At 45.5% G+C, this 22,636-nt stretch overlaps 1 protein-coding gene across 15 annotated transcripts in view; it reads right to left on the bottom strand.

The window, feature by feature from the left end:
• magi1b (membrane associated guanylate kinase, WW and PDZ domain containing 1b) overlaps positions 1-22,636 on the bottom strand; it is a 282,325-nt gene that overhangs the window by 33,803 nt on the left and 225,886 nt on the right. For all 15 annotated transcript variants that reach the window (XM_039770833.1, XM_039770828.1, XM_039770824.1 and 12 more), the window contains 2 exons: positions 3,679-3,710; positions 1,035-1,281 (listed from right to left, as the gene is read on the bottom strand). In XM_039770833.1, coding sequence (XP_039626767.1) covers positions 1,035-1,281; positions 3,679-3,710 — 279 coding nt within the window. The remainder of the gene's footprint in view (positions 1-1,034; positions 1,282-3,678; positions 3,711-22,636) is intronic.

Raw genomic sequence — 22,636 nt, 5'->3', positions numbered from 1 at the left:
CACTTGTGCGCACACACACACACACACACACACACACAGGGCCAGTTCAGTGCTGACAACTAACCAAACCTGCATGTTTCCCACTGCCCTGAACTGGAAAAACAGATTAGAAAATGGCTGGATGTCGAATGGCTTTGATTTCCACACTTTAGGCCTTGTCACATTACATGACTTTTCCAGTGATTTTCACTCACAGATTTCATTTATATAATCTTAGCATCTTAGAGGCCGTCATGGCACATTCCCAGCATGTCAGTTGTGTTGTGCGACATACCCAACAAATCACTTCAACTAGTCTGCAACGCACCGCAAAGTAATTGAACAGGTTTGATTTTGTCTTTAGATGTATTTGTGGGCTTTGTGTGTGCCTGCCGACCTGAAAGTACAACACATATAATGCAGTGATGATGAATAAGGGAAGGAGGTTTTTGGGAGGCTTGTCAGTCTGATGTCTCATTTTTTATGTGCCATGACAGAATTGGGGAAAAAAAAAAAAGGACAGCGATTATAATATACCTGGAAAACACTCATAATGCATTGTCTTTTTTTGGCCGGTTACTGTCCGTCAGAAAAGGGTGCAAGCTTGTGACACTCTGGATATGTGAAACTGTGCTGGGAGGTCGTCACGCAGTTGCATAATTTGACATTCCCAATGATTTCTAGTCATATAAATGGACATACTCAGGTGACGAGATGAGCCATCGAGTTTGACATCCCCTACGACTAGAAGTCATGTAATGTGATGTTGGCTTTAGTTATCATTCTGTTGGCTTATAATTGTCATCATGGGAAAATCAATCTGAAAACTTTACAGACATACGGAAATCTGAAGGTCAGTGACCTGAAGGAAAAAGCTATTCCTGAGTTAGTCAAGTCCTATACAGGACAGGTGTGGTCCTTAAGCTGTCGCACACAACATGGTTCTTTCCAAGCATCGCTCACTTCAATCACCACCCCACTCCATTCCCATTTAGACAGACGCCATTACAATTGTGACACCCGGTGACACGACAGGTCCCTCTACTCGTACTTACACCTGCTTTCATACATGCTCCTGGACTGGGCCCAGATTTTGAAAGGATCTGGCTTCTTCTGTGCTGTGCTGTCCACTTGGTCTGTGGCTGGTACTTCGTTGTTGTTGTTGCAGCTGCTGCTGTTGTTGTTGTTGGGGTAACTGGGAAGCACTTGGTTGCTGTGGACTGGCGAGTCTGTGCGAGTGCTGCGGTGACTGGAGACGCTGTGCTGGGAACTGTTTTGACTGTCCTTCCGTTCCAGCTGTTGCTGCAAAAGCAAAACAAAGGAAATGAGGACAAAAAGAGAGCCATGGCGAAGGTCAATATGAAACATCAACTGAGGGGCTTTGCTTTTTGCAGTTTTCCCTGAGGAGCTACAATCAATAATATTAGAAGAACAGGAAGCTAAGGGAATCATATTTGTGTCACATTTTCACATGCTGGAGACCCGTTAGTTATGACAATCTTCTTGAATTTCACCCTTCATTTTAACAACAACATCATTCTTACCTTTGTAATGGAGGCAAAATGGACAAACTGGTAAGTGTGTATTTTACAAACAAATTCACGCCAGGTGAGGCCTACACTCTGAACAGGGGGTATTTACATGTGGTTCTGCCAGCAGTGGCCACACACCAGCAGATGAGGAGCACAACTGTAAATGTGAATACACAGCTCAATACTAAAATTGAATATGTGCAGTTAAACCATTAATGTCATAGACAGTAAATGACTGCAAGAACCCTAAGCATAACCTTCGTCACCCAAATCAACGTGCCCAGCTCACAGCACTGGGGACCCTGCTCCTTTTCACAGCTCGGGCACCCAGTGTGTGGTTTACAAGGGGTTTCTCCGATCCATCATCCAACCCACTATATCCTAACACAGGGTCACGGGGGTCTGCTAGAGCCAATCCCAGCCAACACAGGGCACAAGGCAGGAACAAACCCTGGGCAGAGCACCAGCCCACCGCATGGCACACACACCCACACACACTAGGGGCAATTTAGGATCACCAAATCATCTAACCTGCATGTCATTGGACTGTGGGAGGAATCCGGAGTACCCGGAGGAAACCCACGCAGACACAGGGAGAACATGCAAAGTGAACCCAGGTCTCCTTACTGTGAGGCAACATCTCTAACACTGTGCCACCATGCCACCCAGGGTTCCTCCCGCCGATAGTTTAACATGAGGTTTTAAAAACCAGTTGACGCTCTCCACAATCCATTAACTGAAAAAATCAAATTTCAACATGCCCCATAACATTTGCATTTTTTGACAGAGTACTTTGTGGGAGATACGAGCACTTGGCCCAGGACTCTGAAATGTATTTATTGCCGGGTGGCAAATAAAAAGATCCCACATTGATGAGGAGACATCATGTAAGCGGTGTCTTGAGAGGACAAACCAGCATGCCAGTGGTGAGGATGGCAGCAACTCACTTAACAGCCTGCCAGACAGATATTTTGAGTCCAAACAAGTGAATGCAGACATTATCAACTGATGATAAATTCATTGATGATTCAAACGCAGACCCCGTCCAGACACATGCCGTTACGCTCGTTGGCCGGGTCTGAGTGTATGTGGCTGCATGCGTTGAGGTGTCCTGTAATAAAGTGGCATTGCAACCTTCTGCTCTGGGGCTTAGAGACTTAAAACACTGAATCCCACACAGTCAGGCTTCATATAAAGCATAGCGAGAAGGGTGGGCTCTGGTAAACCAACAGCTCAGTGGGATTAAGCAGGAGTAGAACGTGAACTTTATAAAACCACAAGACAAAGAAAACGTCGCTCCACACTCTGGCACTTTTAAAAGGCAGTGGGCAGGTTTATGGCCTCGGTAGCCCAACACACCTTCTACGATGCCCACCACAGCTGCCACATGAAGGACAACAGAATACTCGAGGAGCAGCCTGCTGTGTTATTCCACACGGCCTCTGGTCTGTATCCTGTATCCCTGATTATTCCAATGATTCCCTTGGTGTTAAGCAGCATATGGGATATGAAAAGAGGAGAATCTTCATTGCACATCTCAGTCTGCAGTAAAGGCATTGCCATTCGGCACATCTCTGGAGAGCGGTCCTCTCACTAAATAACCGACAGGCAAACAAGGAGGCATCCATCTTGCACAAGGCAGCATGCTGGTATATGCAGTATTCAAGCCTTACAATAACGGCACAACCAAAAAAAAAAAAAAAAGTCTGGGCCCTCAGAAGCCTTGTGGTGATTAACTGCCACCTGGCCAAAGCAAAGTCATTGTGAAGATAATCAGAAAGGCAAATCCACTGGTTGCCTTCCAGAAGCACACAGCCGCAATAAGAAGCAGCTGCCGACACCAACTGCATGCATTCGTAGTATTTGTTAAGTGATGCGGGGGGGACGAGTGGGAGGTTCAGAACGAGAAAAAAAAAAAAGAAAGAGGCATCCTGCTCCTCTTCTCAAGCAATTAGATAATGAGTGTCCTGCAGGGAGCCAACACGCGTCCGCCGTGTCCACCCAGATGCCAAACGAGCCCCGATACTTTAGCCACCCGGCAACACAAGAAGTTTAAAAAAGAAGAATCAATCAATCAATTAAATGAACACACAGGTGTAATCATTAAAGCTCCTGAGCCCCCCACTGCACATTTAACTTGCGGTAAAACAAATCTATCAGTACTCACCAGCTTAGGACTCTTCTTTGCTGCCACTAGTCCTGTGAAATAACATCAAAAGAAAAAAAAAATATTAATCATCACACTCAATTTTGTAGCAGCCACCCCAGAAAAGGGGGGGGGGAGAAAAATCAATAAAAAAAAAAAAAAGAAAAAAAGCCACAGGGGATTGGGGTGTGGGGGTGTGGGGCGGAGAGGATAGAGTTAAAAGATGACAAGAAATCCCAGGGCAGTCGACTCCTAAGGCAGCCGCCGATGAAGCTGAGGCAGTCGAAGCGGCAGCCGCCGCCTTCTCGCCAGCGCCTGAGTTATCGCTCTGCTCATATCGAATTAGAAGTCGAGCGAGATCTATCTGCATTAGCTATGCTGACTTGTGCTGCGGCAGCCTGGAGGGCTGGCGAAAGGAAATCATAGACCTCAGCGGCCTCACAAATTGAATACTCGTCTAGAATCTCAACTATTACCCAAGGAGGAGGAGGAGGAGGAGAAAGAGGAGGAGAATTCCGAGAGACTTAACAGAAAATTAACAACAAGTGACATTATTCCTTTTACTGAAACCATCTTCTAAATTTCTTTTCACCTATCAGCTCTGTCATTGTGGGCTTGGATACTGAGTAGCATCTCTGTGCGTCTCTCTCTCTCCGCTCTTGCGCTCTCGTTTACCGCTATCTCTCTCTCTCTCTCGCTCGCTCATTTGCACTCTCTCTCTCTCCATAGCCCCCCCAGTTACTCACACGCTCACGCTCACTCACGCTCTCCCCAAACTCGCCCGCCCTTCCTTCCTTTTCTGAGTGCGTTTTCAATCTCTCTCTCTCTTTGATGGAACAAACAAATAATTCACATTCTTTGAATAAATCATAACGGCGAGTATTAATACTGAGCCAGTGGGAAATATGCTGCCAAAATATTAAGGCCACAAACCGCTCGTGAGGAAGGCTAACAGTGGAAAACGCAGCAATAACGCCGAGACCACAACAAAGCTGGCTTCAGCGTGCATGTCTCATGAAGAAATGAATTTCTGGAGTCTTCCGTACACTTTTATTACCATTGATTATACATGAGGCGTCTGTTAGCATCGATTAGTTAGCCGGCACTTTTACCAAAATCAACTACAAAAAACAAGTGGACTGGGAATGTAAAATTTCTGATAAAATTATAGAAATGAAATATCACACAGTATCTGCCTTCATCGTTAAATAAATGAGTATGTTTGCTTAGTACAAACTTTTAATTATGAATTATTGGTATGTGGCAACAAATACAAATTCTCAAGAGCTGGTGTGTGAGGTGAGAATAGTTAGGGTCTGGGGAGGTCAAAATCATTTGATCATCTATCAAGTAAAACCATCAACAATGCAGTGGACTGTCAATATTATTATTATTATTATAATTCAACAGTATTTTATTATTCCTTTAACCAAGGTGAATTACAACATTTGAGACACAATTGGTTCCATTTCTTTTGTTTTTTTTTCCCACAGGCAGATGAAATGACTTGCTCAGGGTCACACAGCGTCAGCAGTGGGATCTGAACCCACAACCCCAGGGTTTGAGGACCAAAGTCTTAACCAACACACCACACCAATGGCAGTATTGTGTAACTAATTTAAGAAAAGACACCATCATCAGTAAAGAGCACAACAAGAAGTGGCAGTAGTAGACATATTGTCACGTTTACAGAGTCCAGTAAAACCATCACTTGCACATCTCACCAACATGCAACACTGCCATTTTCCAGCGCCATACAAATGTATATACACAATTTGTTTAAACAGATTGTCTTTATCTGTTACTGTAACTATTAGCTATGCTACCTGTCTAGGATGGGTTGACATCTACATAATCACTGTAGACCTCATCATTAACATGTATGGTATGGGATTTGTAAAAGCAGTATTAATATTTGTGATGCACCATCTGTTGAAATGACAAATGCAATGCATTTTATTACTAAGAATGTTTGGGATGCACCATCTTTTGGAATAATAGAGACATAAATTTTGTTCTGTTTCGTAACCGGATGTACTCACAGACAGATGCGCAGACACTTGTCCTTTTCTTAAGGTGGTTTAGGTCTAACAAACAGACAGTCGAGGTGGTTTCGTTGGCTAATGCAGAGATACGCTGCTCTAACATCTTATTCAGGCACATTGACAGTTGTCAAGGTTTCTGCTCCACTCCTAAGCCTCTTGTCATTTCTTCCAGATTCCTCTGCCCCCTTTGGCACTTCATGGTTTCTGTCTTCGGTGCAGTTCCCCCCAGTTTCCACTAGGTGTCCTCATGTACACAATGCGCGCTCTGAATGAATTCTGCTTTTGAGAATCGTGAAGACTTGGATTAGGCAGAAATGACTCGGGTTCGATCCTCACCATTGATCCCATTGTGTGACACTACTCTTTGTCAATATTATACAATTGTCATCATATAACTCTGAATGTGTAAAGCGCCTGGTTTGGGACTTTACCAGAGTATGGTGATACAAAGTGAAGGTTTACACGTTTGTTCTGACAGGTGGTATTGCTGTGTATTAAAGGACTAAAAGGTGACTGACTTGAGCTTTAAATTAAAAAAGCACCTTTAGTATCATAGGATCCTCACATCTAACTGCCACTGTAAAGCAAATAAAACATTAAAGGATTTTGAACACCGCAGGCCCTAACTAAAGTTGGGCACACATCATCACAGGGTCAAAGCTGAGACCACCAGGTTACAAATCAGCTGCCTGTCGTCAGAGGACCTCCATCGCTTGCTACTGCGTATTGTTAAACACGCTCTTCTCAATGACCTGGGGGTGCACTGGTGAGCACTGCTGCCTCATGATTCCAAGTTCAAACCCCAGTCGGGGCTGCAGGTCTTCATGGAGTCCATTGACATTTTTGACCTGATGCTCTGGTTTTAGTCCGGCATCCCAAAGGTCTGTGAATGTGGCTAACTGGCACTTGGGCCACCTGTGACCCTGAATGAAACACAGTGGGTCTAAGAACAGATTAACAGAGCAGCTAATGGAGGACTCGGCCTTTTCTGCATTTACTCAAATTCCATGTTTTATATGTTAGTGAGATATGAAGGAAACAGGAAATAGAACAAAGGTGAGGAAGTCAAGTAGCTAGAGCTGCCAGAAGCATTTGGGTGTTAGGCTTTAAAAATGAAATGCAGTTGGGCCATCAGTCCTTTTGAAAAGTCCGTGGAGTTTGCATTTTTGTGTATTTTTATTCCCTTCTCTTGACTTGATTAGCAACTCACAGGCTGGCCTGGCATGAGTGAGTGTGTTCACGGGTTAACTGACATCCCACCCAGTGCTGGCTCTTGCCTTATGGCCGGTACTGCTGGCTGCTATAACTGATGGGGTTCAAACAGAAGGCCAGGTGAAGATGGAGTCACCAGTGCTAACAGCAACACTGGAATTTAAATCGGCGCTCAGTTTAAGGTCACTCCCAGGTAATCTTTCTGTTTTTACAGGCCTCTCGCGAATTTCTTCCATAGTTCCGCACAGTTTTTTAGGGTCTCTGCATGGTTTACCCAACTTGAGCTTCTGTTTGTGAATTGGGGGAGGAAGTCGACTGAAATTACCGAATGTTGAAATGGCGTTCAACCTGAAGGTGGCTCAGAGCAGCGGCCCGTAACTGTTTTAGGGTGCAGTCTGTTTGGCCTGAAGGAGTCACAGCCACAGGTGCCAGATGAAGGTGGAAATGCTTTTATGGTAACAACTTATTACCAGACTTTTACTCACAATTTCTAAAAAAATGTTAAAAATCTGCATTTTATCAAAAGTTTTTCTGCCATTTTAATACTAGCAGGGGTACCCAGCATGGCCTGGAGTGGAATAAAGTGCAGGCACAGTCATTAAATGAAATGAGTGAGACACAGCCTATGGCCTGGGCCTGCACAAAATGGGTCAGGAATAGTTTAAACGGTGCGGATTTTCATACTGATACTGAACAAACACACAACCCACAGTAGTCAACTTTTTATACAATTTTAGAGTACAGCAACACTACTACACGTTAAGGTGGTCTGGAAGGGGCTGGATGGATGGACTAGGCAGTGGTCACATCCCTAAGGTTCAGTCACACTGGCTCAGTGACGCCTTTGTCCTCGGCTCCATTTTGTGTATGATCAGCGAAATCCGAGTGAAGCACACCGAGACACAATCAGTCTGAGCAAAACATTTTGCTGCAGCTCTCGTCCTGAGCCCCTCTCAGCATCTGCAATGATTATTCATTGAGTAAATAATGGAAGATGAAGCACGGGGCAAGCCATGAATGCTAAAGCTCAGGGGCTACTTGTGACTGTCCCACGTTACACGCATCCACTGAGATTTACAATTCAGGTAAGGCAGTGAGCGTCTGCTAGGAGGAGGGAAGACATGACTGAAGGCCTAAGGCCTGGTCACTCGACTGTCCACCTGAGAGGAAAAAAACCAAAAAAAACCAAAGCATCCCACCTAAGCATCAACCCCAACACCTGGGAGTGCAAATGCTTGAGAGCCCCCCTAAAATGAACTCTTCATTACAAAGAAAAAGAATATTAATAATACAAGTGCCCAATTGCTGATCTGCATTGCATTCTGCCAACAGCTGGTGATGCCGACGGATTTGTAGGCTGTACATTTTATTTAAAATGATAATCTGTGTTGACAGGAATAAAAGCAGCACAAGATGACAAAACACCAATAGCAGGAGAAACGAGAACTGACACCTGTCAGATACAATAGGGCCGGCTGAGTGATGGGCTGACAGGCAGACAGACAGACACAAGGCTGCTACGTGCGGAGGCGGAACATGCAGGAAGTGTTAAGAGTGAGCGGGCCCAACACAAAAACCCAAACCAGGCATCTCAAAAGCATGCCATGACATGTGTGACACTGACGCCTGGTGGCAGCAGAAACTGACACAAGCACATGGCGTGTTAACCAGAAAGTTCTCCACAGCAGACAGCGAGACTTGGTGGCTGAGGTGTGGAGTCGAACCCCACGGGGCCGCTGGTCCGTTCTCCACACAGTGTGTCGCCTCGCCTACTTGTGCAGACCAGTTCAGCACCTTGTGATGTTACTCATGGCAGACAAGACCTTTCAAATAAGCATTATGAAAGCTAATCACGAGTAATGAGTTTTGTATGTAGTTTCACAAAACTGCCCCTTTTCCTTTCGGTTTCTCCTGTTAGGAGTCGCCACAGTGGATCACCTTCTTCCATATCTTCCTGTCCTCGTCATCTTGCTCTGTCACACCCCATCACCTGCATGTCCTCCTCTCACCACCTTCTCTTAGGCCTTCCTCTTCTCCTCTCACCTGGCTGCTCTATCCTTAGCACCCTTCTCTCATTATACCTCTCATCTCTCCAAACCAACGCCATCTCGCGTCTCTAAATTTGTCTCCCAACTGTCCCACCTGAGTTGACCCTCTAATGTCATTTCTAATCCTGTCCATCCTCGTCACACCCAATGCAAATCTTAGCATCTTTAACTCTGCCACCATCTCCCACCCATATTAACAAAGCTGGTCTCACTACTGTCCTGTAGACCATCCCTTTCACTCCTGCTGATACCCGTCTGTCACAAATCACTCCTGACACTCTTCTCCACCCACTCCACCCTGCCTGCACTTTTTTTCTCATCTCTTCCACAATCCCCGTTAATCTGTCCTGTTGATCCCAAGTGTTTAAGCCCCTCCACCTTCGCCAACTCTACTCCCTCCATCCCCACCATTCCTCTGACCTCCCTCTCATTTACACACATGTATTTTGTCATGGTGGTCCTCCTGACCCTTCATTCATCTCTTTTCTAGCCCCTAATTTGCAATTACAAAACTCAATAAAATTAGCTTGGGGGCTGGCGGAGAGGGGGTGGATTTCAAGTTTTTTTTTTGCCGTGCACCATAGGGTGTTTCACTTTGAAAGGGTTATTCTGCTGCTGAAGCTTCCATCTTGTTCCTCTGCAGCCCTCCAATGTTGCTGCCACCATTCCAATCTGGCAAAGCTCCTTCCCTTCGATGTGGCTCTGCACCTCCTCGTCTACCTGTATAGTCACTTGGGGTCAGAGATCAAAGCCAGGGCTCTTATGGAGTCTCGACCAGCAGCCACACATCCAGCACCAGACAAGCCAAACCAAAGTGCTCTCCAGCCACATCCTCTTTCTACGTTCTGTACTGCAATTCTTTTGTATATTGGGAGAAATAAAAAGGTCACAGATGAGATACAAGTGTTATGTGCCAACAGGACAAATTTCACTGGCAGCAAAATGACGTTTGTTTCACTATATTTTTTTTTTTTTGTGTGAAGTGAAACCCTTTAAGTTTCACTGGAAATTTATATTCATGTTAATCATTTCACTCATCACTACTGGTCAATCATTTCAGGGTGGCAAGGAGCTGGTGTCTATCCTGGCAGCATTAGGCACAAGGCAATCTCGTGGTCACAGGGGACACTTTATGGTCACCAATTACACTAATCAGCAAGTCTTTAGGTTGTGGGTAGAATGTTCTTCTTCCTCTTCATCGTTTCCACCCTCTGTGTGGGGTTGATGCGCTCGATTGACCTTCTCCTCCAGATGCTCTTTTTAGTTTATCCATCCACCCCCTCTTCACTTTCTCTTTTGCCCACATCTCCATTGTCTCTCCTCAGCACATGGCCATAGCACTTCACCCTACTTTTCTGTACTTTGGTAGATATCGCTCCCACTTCATTTGTACCTCTGACTGTCTTCATTTCAGAATAAAACCCATGCAGACATTGGGGAGAGCTTGGAAACTCCACTCCACATATCCAGCGACTGGGTTGAATTTTAAAACCAGGACTCAATGAAGCTGCCATTTCCAGAGCACCGCCATCTCAGAGCAGCTCAGATCAGATGTGGGAATGACTGAATGTCACTGCAGGTCACTTCATTCTCCATCTCTGACACCCTGTGTGGGTTTTAGCAAGGCAACTGCTCACCCTGGAGTCAGTCACGCTGCTCACCTCTCATTTCAGAGTTGTTGTGGATGAAATATTCTGTTCTTAGGACCTGCAGTGTGTCACAATTGGGGCTGCTAAAGCCTTGAATAAAAGTTAGTGAAGTCCGTATCAGCGAGAAGCACTTGCCAGAGGTGATGTGGAGCACTGTGGCCTGACCTTCTCACAGTGTAATACAATGCGGACGCCTCTGCTGCAGTGAAGCGCATTTGAAAATATCCACCAGTTAACAACTCAGGACACTCTTAGTAAAGCAGCAAAGGACTTCTTCACGGTTAAACGTGACAAATGTGATGTTACTTCTTAAAAAAAAAAAAGAGAGAGAGAACAACCTACAGCTAAGTATTTGCTAATGCGAGGCACAATAAAAATAGCGTGTCATCGGAGTCATAAGGTGCCTTGTCCCGTCTGCGCACTCTCATGATTGTATTCACATTTACACCTTTATTTCTCTCGTGGTCCTCTCCCCTCTGCTGGGATACCATTTCAGAAATATCAAATTTCCATCTGGATGCCCCAAAGCCATCCATGTATTCAGTTGAAATGTGGGCATACGTTATAAATGACCCCTCGCAGATCACTTCTGTCCGCCGGATGTCCCAGAGACAGCTATTGGTTTTGTCCTCCTGTTCTGCCAGTTCCTACCCCAAACACGGGCCACACATTCTAATACTCTTAGACCGGTTTGTTAGGCCTTGTTGTCTCTGTGTGCCAGGGGATCTTCTTATGTTTGTGTCAAGCATCTTATTGTTCTAGACGGGGCACCCCCAGACCTCATTATAATGCAGAACTGTCTGTGTCCCATTTGTAATTTGATTCTTTTGGGGGTATTAGCTTCACAAATTAATGGAGTCCAGCATCTCCATTCATGACCGGGATTCTGATACTTCCAAACTCTATAATCTTTTTTTTGATGTGGGTGCAGTGGTCTGGTCTGCTGGCAGTGCTGCAGTTTCTGGTGGTATGGCACAGGACATGGAACAAGGTGGTGGGGAAGGTTCCATTTAGGTTTATTCTACAGTGCATCCGGAAAGTATTCACAGCGCATCACTTTTTCCACATTTTGTTATGTTACAGCCTTATTCCAAAATGGATTAAATTCATTTTTTTCCTCAGAATTCTACACACAACACCCCATAATGACAACATGAAAAAGTTTACTTGAGGTTTTGCAAATTTATTAAAAATAAAAAAATTGAGAAAGCACATGTACATAAGTATTCACAGCCTTTGCCATGAAGCTCCAAATTGAGCTCAGGTGCCTCCTGTTTCTCCTGATCATCCTTGAGATGTTTAATTGGAGTCCACCTGTGGTCAATTCAGTTGACTGGACATGATTTGGAAAGGCACACACCTGTCTATAGAAGGTCCCACAGTTGGCAGTTCATGTCAGAGCACAAACAAAGCATGAAGTCAAAGGAATTGTCTGTCAACCTCCGAGACAGGATTGTCTCGAGGCACAAATCTGGGGAAGGTTACAGAAAAATTCCTGCTGCTTTGAAGGTCCCAATGAGCGCAGTGGCCTCCATCATCCGTAAGTGGAAGAAGTTCGAAACCACCAGGACTCTTCCTAGAGCTGGCCGGCCATCTAAACTGAGCGATCGAGGGAGAAGGGCCTTAGTCAGGGAGGTGACCAAGAACCCAATGGTCACTCTGTCAGAGCTCCAGAGGTCCCCTGTGGACAGAGGAGAACGTTCCAGAAGGACAACCATCTCTGCAGCAATCCACCAATCAGGCCTGTATGGTAGAGTGGCCAAACGGACGCCACTCCTTAGTAAAAGGCACATGGCAGCCTGCCTGGAGTTTGCCAAAAGGCACCTGAAGGACTCTCAGACCATGAGAAACAAAATTCTCTGGTCTTTGGTGTGAATGCCAGGCGTCACGTTTGGAAGAAACCAGGCACCGCTCATCACCAGGCTAATACCATCCCTACAGTGAAGCATGGTGGTGGCAGCATCAGGAACTGGGAGACTAGTCAGGATAAAGGGAAAGATGACTGCAGCAATGTACAGAGACATCCTGGATGAAAACCTGCTTCAGAGCGCTCTTGACCTTAGACTGGGGTGACGGTTCATCTTTCAGCAGGACAACGACCCTCAGCACACAGCCAAGATATCAAAGGAGTGGCTTCAGGACAACTCTGTGAATGTCCTTGAGTGGCCCAGACTTGAATCTGATTGAACATCTCTGGAGATCTTAAAATGGCTGAGCACCGACGCTTCACATCCAACCTGATGGAGCTTGAGAGGTGCTGCAAAGAGGAATGGGCGAAACTTGCCAAGGATAGGTGTGCCAAGCTTGTGGCATCATATTCAAAAAGACTTGAGGCTGGAATTGCTGCCAAAGGTGCATCGACAAAGTATTGAGCAAAGGCTGTGAATACTTATGGACATGGGATTTCTCAGTTTTTTTATTTTTAATAAATTTGCAAAAACCTCAAGTAAACTTTTTTCACGTTGTCATTATGGGGTGTTGTGTGTAGAATTCTGAGGAAAAAAAATGAATTTAATCCATTTTGGAATAAGGCTGTAACATAAGAAAATGTGGAGAAAGTGATGCAGCGCTGTGAATACTTTCAGGATGCACTGTACATGTGAACTGCTTCTTGTTCTGGCCTGTTGATTTCCTTTTGAGTTTCTTAATAAAATTACATTTGTTTCTTCTGGAGTAGTCAATGGGGCACCTGGCTCTTATATTGGCAAGTACACGGGTACGGCATGGTGTGGTGTGCCCAGGTCCTGGCTGAAACCCTAAACCTTAGCTCTTCTTGTTCTTCATGAGATCACTTGCTGGTCCTGGTGGGCTCCTTTATTCTTTTGTTGTCGCTATCAATTCTGATGTAGCGGGGTGGTGAGGTGGGCACTGATCATGGGGTTTTACCTTATCGTAATTCCTGTCATAACGGCTTGAATTCCCCTCTAAAGTTTTTGCTTTGTGTTTCCATAAAAAATGAATCACAAAAAACAAAACATGTATGTGTCCACCTATCTATCACTTAACACACATATGCAGCTCAGAGGTGCAGGGAGCAACCAACCACCAGTCAGGCCGCCGGTGCACATGGAGCTCGCAGACCAAATCAACTCACAGGTTTTGCCAATTTTCTTTTTTTTCCCTAAAACAATGATCTCCTTTCTTCCTCCAACACAAACTCCTATCTTACACAACCCCTCACTTCATTTAATGTCACCTTTCTATATTTCTTCATATCATCTGTCAGTCCAGAATTGTTTCTTTCCTTGCAGATGTGCTGTATTTGTACTGAATGAATGATTAATTTTAATAGTTTCTCCCATTTGTGCCTTCAATTGTAAAACCATTTCTTATTGTAACGTCTCCCTGTGGTTACTATTTTTATTATTATGTGTGACAAAGTATCAGGCATTGCGATCTGTGAGACAGCAAATGCAGAACACATACGAAGGCCTAAGGGCTCCTGGTTTGCAGATTCACAAAAATAAAGACACACAACTCGATTAGGAAAAGGCCTACCAGCCATTTTAAATGCCAAACCCTCTCCAGAGTCCGTTAACTGGCACAATACAGCTGTGTGGTCACAAGTGTCACCTAAATAGCATCGATGGAGATGGAGATGAATGGCTGCTTTGGTCTCCAGATCAGAAATGACAGAGAAAGGTGGCTGCAGTGAACTCCTGAGGTTTATACCCCGACTGGCACCGCTGGCTGGTTGACATCGCCGTGATGGCAGAACTCTGAGAACTTGGATTCAAAATACCAAGTCTGCTTAACAATGCCCATTTTAGTCATGATGGCGGAGAGGACATTGTGTGGCGCTCTGCAGTTTGTACTGTGTATTACTAGCACTGTCGTCCTTGTGATGCCTCTGTTACCAGTTGTTCACAGTTGGCCAAAATGCTGCTGGGCCTCAGAAGTTTAACTTTCAAAATCTGCACCCAAAGGAGTTTTTTTTTAATGTCTTCACCACATAAATGGCAGAATTCACACTTAGAATGTCCATGATTTTGTGTGTGTTTGTGCCCTATGATGGATTGGCCCCCTTCCCGAGGTCAGCTGCTTGCTTGATTCCTGCCCTGCACCTACCTGCACTGCCCGGATAGGCTCTGGCCACTCTACAGTGAGGTGAAGCAGGTCTGATAAAGTGACGATGCTGCTGCACACCTTCAAAGGAAGGGGCTCAAATGAAGATTCCACGATTCTCCCGGTGTCCACTGTTGCCCCCCTAAATTCTGAAGACATGTGCGTGACATCGGCTGGTTACTGCATGAGTGTGCCTTGTCACATGCCAATGGGGTTAGGCTTCAGCTCCTCACAACTCTAGAATTGAATTACGCAGGTTTGGAAAATGGGTCGATCTACAAAAACGGTAATAACGAGAAGAAAGAGCAGCAGCAGGAATGCAGAATGAATTTTGCCACAAGTTGCCCACGTTGTCATTTAATTTATTTAAAGTCACAGCAGGACTGTAAGCAAGTTTGCTGCTTGAGAATGTTGCAGAGATTCAGTTTGGCATGAAATGTGCACAGCTGTTGGCAGTTTCTGTTCTTACCAAGAAGCTGCCTGATGATGAATACGCACAGGTGTAAACAGAAACTACCCCCATGTTGTTTGCACCCTCTGCCATTCAGTGTTAATTAGCAGCTAAACTTTTCACGATAATTAACAATTCTGGTTAAATGAGACAAAAAAGCTACAAAGAGACTGCTTAACTTTGAGAAAGGGTAAAACACACACAGCAGCTTGCTGACTAAAATCAGACATGAGCTGTGGGACTGAAATCAACCGCTAAATAACTGAGCAAACGAGGGGGACAAAAGGTAGCCGGGCCACCGCTCAGGTCAGGGGTCCAGACCTGATCATAAAGCACAATGAAGGCCAAGGACACAAGACATCAGAAGTAAACGGAAGGAGATGTGAGGGTCCCTGGGGTGTCATTGGCAGAGTCTGAGTAAGTGCTGCCCAACTGGTGCTAGGTGTCTGGACGAGAGGTGAAGATGCCTATAAATGCCAGGGTAATCCTTTGCTGGAGTAAGATGGCGTTCCTTCCACGCACCTTATTTGGCTTAAAGAACTAAAGACCAGGCCTAGCGGGACCAGCAGCAGGGGCACTCAGTGCTGAGTTACAGTGGCTGCCACTCTGTGTTTTCAACAATCAAATGATCAGAAATAAGATTACCCTGAAAATGTGGCTTGTTTTGTGCTTTGTGAGAATACTAACACCATTGTATGTTCTTGTTGAGATCACTAAAAGGCTGCTACTGAGCTCAGAGTTTCTGTTGAGACACCATGACGAATGATGAGGTTTTAATCAAGACCTGCCAGTCAACAAACATCCATACGTCAGAAGTGACCTGCAGGTACGTCACTTAGCCAAAGACGAGCATGGCACCAGCATCTCAAAAGTAATACTGATGGACATCAACATTTAGGGAGATCGAAACCTCATGCAGCTGACTGCTGCTTTTAAAATCAAAAAGAGGCCAACAAGGTCCACCAATGCAGAAAGCAAGAAGTTTACAAAACAAAACCTTTCAGGACTCGGCTCACTCATCCGACTGGCAGGCATAGGCCTACCCGTCTGGCAACCATTCAAATGGATACAACTCAAACGGAAATCCCAGTTTGCAATGGGAAGACCCAGCATACCTGAGGAGGACATAAAGCAATCAGGCAGAGTCTAATTAAGTCTGTCCATCCCATACTGACATCAGATTAATGCCTTGCCAGTTGCTATGGTGAAGAGCACCACAGGTCAGTCTGAAATATGTCCAAGCAGCAGACTCTAAATGGAACCAATTAACAGGAAGATTATCACATGCACTGGGTGTATACAGACCCTCACGAAAAAAACACCTCCGACAGGCCAGCCCATCTGTCAAGGCAGAGCGAAATGAAGACACATTCCAAAAGGAGCTTAACGTGTGCCGCTCAGACAGGAACGAGAGCAGGCCTTTTAACAGGAGACAGAATAGCGGACAACTGTAACTGTCTGACATGTTCATTCACAAGCAGCTCAGGTATTAATGACACCATAAGGTAAGGAGACCAGGGGGTCACTCGACAGGAGTTCTCACCCTTCAAAGCTTCACTCGCATACAGCAGTTGATAGGAGCGTAGACCCTGCCATTGACCAAGAAGTGGGACGTGATGAGCCCACTTAGTGACCACAGCTGCCTTTAGACCTCTCATCTCTAAAAAGCCCTAGTAACTGCAGACCCCCATAAACACAAGTCTCGCAATCGCTGCTCTCCCTCCAAATGACTGCTGTACCCCACAGCCACAGCTTTGACATTAACTATGGAATTCAAAGCTGTTGGCCTCACAATAGCTGCAGGGTACTCATATCATTTCACCATCACCTTAGCGCGAGTCCTCCAGATCACTCTGGGTGTTTCTGGGCACCTTTGGAGCAAGATCCATTCTATTCATATCACCACTTCCTCCAATCACATTTGCTCTCATTCCTTCCACCTCCATTTTGGTACAAAAGTCTTTACCCCTCATGCCCAAACCATCAGCTCAGCGTTCATCTTCATCTCACTCCATAACCCTTTATACACCCACCTGGTATTCTCACCCCAGCTTTCATTCAGTGTCTCTTGGCTCATCAGCCAAGTGTCACTTCCATAGAGTCTACTACTCCTCACAAGACCCCTCTACTAAGCTTCAGAGGGGTGCACCTCCTGGACATTGGCCAAGCAGCCTTCATGTTCAGGAAATCACAGATACTTGCCACATGCAGAGCGTGTACTGAGTTTGGACCCAACAGCACTGATCCCCCACAACAATTGACATCTGCGCAGATTAAAATTGACTGGTGTCTTGACAGTCGGCCCTCAATGAAGCAGATCTTGTGTTGTCAGAGGCTCAAACTCCCATTAAAAACAGAGCATTCTCAAACCCCACTTAGTCTCGTTCAGGATCTGGGAGGAACACCGAGCGTGGGGTTCAAACGCAGGACAGTGGAAAGTGCAGTGGCACCGAAGACTGATTCACACAGCGGCCAAATTCAAGTAACATTTGTTTGCTTTGGTCGAATCCAAAGTCAAACTGCATGCGCCGATCTCAAGGGCCTAAAGAATGTCAGTAGAAGGACTGGGGTTACCTTACATCTTAAATATCCTCATCACTGCTAGACACCCTAGAAAATCAGACTTACTTCAAGTCCAAAGCTACAGCTCTGGCCATTATCTACAATTACAAAAGAATAAAATGTCAAAGAAGATTCATTTTGCCTTAACTTTCGTCTTGAGTGAGTTTAATTTTTTTCACCTCTCTTCATACTTTCCAATTGACCAAGGAAACCATGGGAACGGTTACTGAGCAGTCCAGCCGAGGCTTTCTGGGGAAAGCTAATTGGTATAAACATCGCTGATGACATATCAAGAAGAAGCCTGTTGGTGTACAGAGATGTGGAGCAAAATATCCTCATTAACCAAAGGTTAACCAGGGAGACAGAGACAGCAGAAACGAAAATTCAAAATCAGGGCATCCCAGCATTCATCAGGCCCCACACCAATGGCCTGATATGTGCTACAAGCCCTTAATGGATATTGAATGCATCTAAAGAACATTTCTACCAAAGTAACATACAAGTCAAACACCACAGCAACAAAGCATACACTAAGCTCGGCACGTGCGAATCGCATGCACTGATAAGTGAAGTCAGGCCGACTTCAGACTACAGAACTTCAAGTCGGAGGGTACATCACACTTCAAAACAGTCTCTGGATTTCAGTGCCTGGAGGACATGACCAGGGATTGCTAGCAGTGACAGATTTCACAAATCCCTAAAGATGTTTCAGCACAGTTTCAGATCTCCCAAGTATCACAAGATGGCCTCGTTTTTTAGAGCTAATTAATGTGCTGAATGGCAGTGCTGGTGGCTGTATGAACATTTTTAGAATGTTAGAACCATTGTGACAAGAGCAGGCTATTCAGTCCATAAAGATCGTCCATCCTGTTTACCAAGATTCTCCAAAATAACATCAAGTTAAGATCGGACGGTCCCTAAAGTCCTCCTCTCTACCACGGCACTTGGTATCTCGTCCGACGTGTCTGCAGATCTTTGAGCAAATCCTAAGACACATTTGTGTGAGATGTGCTCTGAGCAAGTCTGCAACTCTGTCCTAGTGTTCTTGGTGGAAAACGCATTTTGAAGTAAATACTGGGGCCAAAGCTGCAGTGCGCTATGATGGAGTCGCCGACTGCTCACAGCTTCTTAAGAAAACGGGGGCTACAAATGAAAAGCAACCGAGTGGGGATACTGACGCCTTGTCCTACAGCTGTCACCGTGAAATGCAAACAGGCTGCCGTCTTTACCATCTTTACAATGCCAAGGAGTGGCATCAACAATTCCGATTGTGTTTACACACACACTGGTAACTGGGAGAAGGTGAACAATCCAGTGAAGGCAGAATCCTGTTATTGTGCTTCTTAACAATCCACATTTACATGCGCGCGCCATCTTCTGGAACTCTCTGACGTCACTGAACTGTGCAAAAAAGAGTTAAACGTCATCATGGGCCACTAAGTCTGAAAATAAGTGTGACGCCTGTGATCACTTTCTTGTTTAGTCACAGTGACGCTTTACTCTCAGATTTCTGCTGGGCTGTGTGGCTGAGCCCTGCCAAGGACCTCCATAGCAGTGCATGTGCTTCTTGCCTTACACCCAAGCGCTGTTGTGCTAACAGTAACAATGCAGACAAGTATGACGTCATGTTACTCATTACTTCATTACGTGTCACACCAGCCCTGCTCTTGTGATTGTGCCGCCGCGATTTCATAAAATACTCAGACAGAGAATTTCAGCCAGGAAAAGAAATAATGGGGTCGGCCAGGGATTTACCTTAGGAAGTTTGTCTTTTGGATGCTTCAAGCTGTGGCCACTTAAAGCGAGAGCGAAGCTAAGCAGGAGAAGAGAGTGCAACGGTCACAAGCATACGACAAATCTTTAACTGTGACCCGGTTAAGGGTTTATATGGCCACATACAATACAACTCAAGTTATCTTCACGGAGTGCGGGCACAGGGTGCTGTGAACGATCATCAGCTAAATTACAAGCACAGATGATGCCGATTACAGAACTGACTTGTTAAAAGACACAGAGAACACGGCAGAGTCTGGTTAAACATAAATGGAAACCAACAACATCTGTCTATTAACTCACTGGGTCATTCGTGAAGAGACGTTCCTCTGTTAACCAGAACACGGGTTTATATGGTTTACTGGGTTTTTGAGGCGCATGAAAACGTGCCAACTCTTACTGTGTTAAGTGCATCAGACACGGTGATGAAGAGAGTCTGACAAAGGGAGCTGCTGCTCCCCGACTATGTCAGCCTCAAGTTGCGTGGTCCTTGAGAGCGCACACAGGTGTGTTGCCATTTTGCTTTCCCAAACTACTAGCACCCCTACTCCACTTCTTAAACCAGGGCACAGCTTTCTAGTAAACTGGAGATCAGATGAGAAGCACGTGAGAGCTCAATAACATCAAAGTCTTTAGTCAGTACCCACAATGCAACCGGGCACTGCTATTGACACCACGTGACTTTAGTAGATGGGGAGGACCAAACCTTAGGATTTGCACTTCCACTTCAAGGTACTGTGGCTAACAGCAGGCAGTCGTCGGCTTAGGCGAGCCGTTTATCTAAAGGCCTGAGCTTTGCTTTCTAGCCCGGCTGGAACTCGGCTCTGCTACAACCGCTGCATATTCCCACAACACGTGCAGAGTGCTGACTCTCTGGCTAGAAGTTTGCCGGTTCAAATCCTGGCACTGCCAGAAGGAATGCTACTCCGCTGGGCCCTCAAGCAAGGCCCTTAACCTGCAATTGCACCAGGGTTGCTGCGCTGACCCTGCCCTCGGACTCCAAGCTTCTCCGTGTGTCTTTGGAGAGGAAGTAGGGGTGTGCGAAAAGTGATACATTTCTAATGCAAAAAAATTATAAATGGCAAATAAAGTCAAATATTATTATTATGGACATGAATGTCACAATACAAGGAAATGTGCCATCTTTGTATGGGCATCCCAAAATGTCCCTGGGATTAATTCTTTTCTATGAATTTTCTGGTCTCTGTGCTCTACACAGTAAGCTTTGATTGTTTGAGAGTCGAGTAGTGATACTCTTCCTTTCATTTTAACAAGGACAAAGGACTTGGAGTGAGGTGCTCTATAAAGACTTGTGCGCTCAAATTCAGCACACTGAGGATTTCTGGGGAGAATCTAAAAGCAAATCGTCAGGGGCTGCAGGCTTGGCCAAGAAGAAGCAAACGATAAGTGGCAGGAGGTGCTTTTCAGACAGAATGACCTTTTCGTGACAGTTTTCCAATCATCACAGCCTGGGGTTTCCATTTCTCTAAATAGAATAAATTCAATCTAAAAATATTACTGGTGATGCATTCAAAAAAAAAAAAAAAAAGAAACCTGGGGGGACCTCTGACCATAAAACAAAATATCAAAAATTGCCAACAACCTAAGGATGAGTCAAGCGCTTCAGGAGTCGAGCCAGGGAGCAGGCCGTGCTGGTAAGGTGTGCAAATGGAAAGCGCAAGGCTGACCTCACCCCTCAGCAGCAAGGCCCCCTAGTGGCTACAGTGTGCAAATGGAAAGTACCTGGCTGACAGTCCACTTCCTCAGCAGTGTGGCCCCCTGGTGGCTAACATGTGCAGCTGTGAAGGACAAGGCCGACGATTCCGTCTCCAGCAGTGGCATCTCCTAGTTGCTGAAGTAAATGACTGTGAAGCATACGGCTGACAGTTTGGTCTGTAATTACTAACTGCTGTCTAGCTTGATTTTTTTCATAGATGGAAGACCTCCTGGCATCCAGTCATTCACGCACTGGTCAGACAGGGCCGTGGAGTCTCATGGAAGCGGGATGAATCCATTCTGGCCAATGTAACAGTCAGAAGCAAGACCTTTGCTTGCCTGCATTGTGTTGTTTGTGCATTGGTTACCTTCTTCTCCTCTAAAAAATATGGAAATCATACTGTGGTGCATGTGGGATTTGGAGCTCAAACAAACAAACGTAAGGCTGGCATAATAAAGGATCATCTGTGTTTGGCAGCGCTACGGCTGAGGTTTTGACCCATTCCTACAAAATAAAGAACCATCTCACCCACTTCCCCATCTTATTTTTTTTCCTTGACATACTGTAGTGCCCAGAAGACAGTGACAACCAAAAGTAAAAAAAAAACACCTCTGGGACATCTATGGACTAAGTGTCACACAGGTCCAGCATCAGTTGTCAGCCTGTGTCACGATATGAAGGCACTGACTAAGAAGGCGCTGTCCCAAGAACAAGACATGGCTTTGCATATGGGAGCACTGGCAAAGGAAGTGATTTACCGAGGTGAAGTCATGAATTACGTCATTTTACTGTATATAGTGCCTTTTCCACAGTGACATTCTAAAATCCTTCACACGCACCATGAGATGGGCCTCTTTCTTTAGGCGCCTCTCGTCTTCCCGCTGCAGTGGAAGGCAGAAATGAGGCAGGAGACGTGGACGGTGAAGCAAAGGAGCTCACAGAATGTGCCACCTTGAGCCACACACACAACCAGACCCACCCACCCGCTCAGTCACTCACTGCGGTGGCCACCAGGTCTGTTTGTTCAGAGAGTGTGACGTTGATGGCCTTTGTTTTCATCTTTATTGTGCTGTTACTGTTCTGCTGCTGCTTTTTTAAATGAAAGGACAAATGCTGTGCACACAAACAATAAGAATCCAAGCCTGCCAATGGAGGTGTGCGCTGCGTCAAACGTAATGGAAGCCGGCAAGCAGGCGGGCTATTGAGTCATCGATGAAGGGAAACGCTTGGACAGCTCCTGTTAACTGCTGAAGGGACGATGGCCATTCTAATGGAATCTGGACATGTTTTGGGAAGAAGGGGTGTCCATTTTGGGACTCACGAACACACACATTCTTTTTTGCCCCCCATTAAAACTACTGGTGATGAGGTCTTCAAATTCCGAGAGTTGGCCTCGAGAGGAGTTTTTCATAAATGGAGGGCTGGATGTAGTTTGGTGGCGAGGATACACCGGGCAT

This window comes from Polypterus senegalus, chromosome 12, assembly GCF_016835505.1.
Source record: "Polypterus senegalus isolate Bchr_013 chromosome 12, ASM1683550v1, whole genome shotgun sequence".
Classification (NCBI taxonomy): Eukaryota; Metazoa; Chordata; class Cladistia; order Polypteriformes; family Polypteridae; genus Polypterus; species Polypterus senegalus.
Note: the sequence above shows the minus strand (reverse complement) of the source record. Positions and strands in the feature narration are given on the sequence as shown.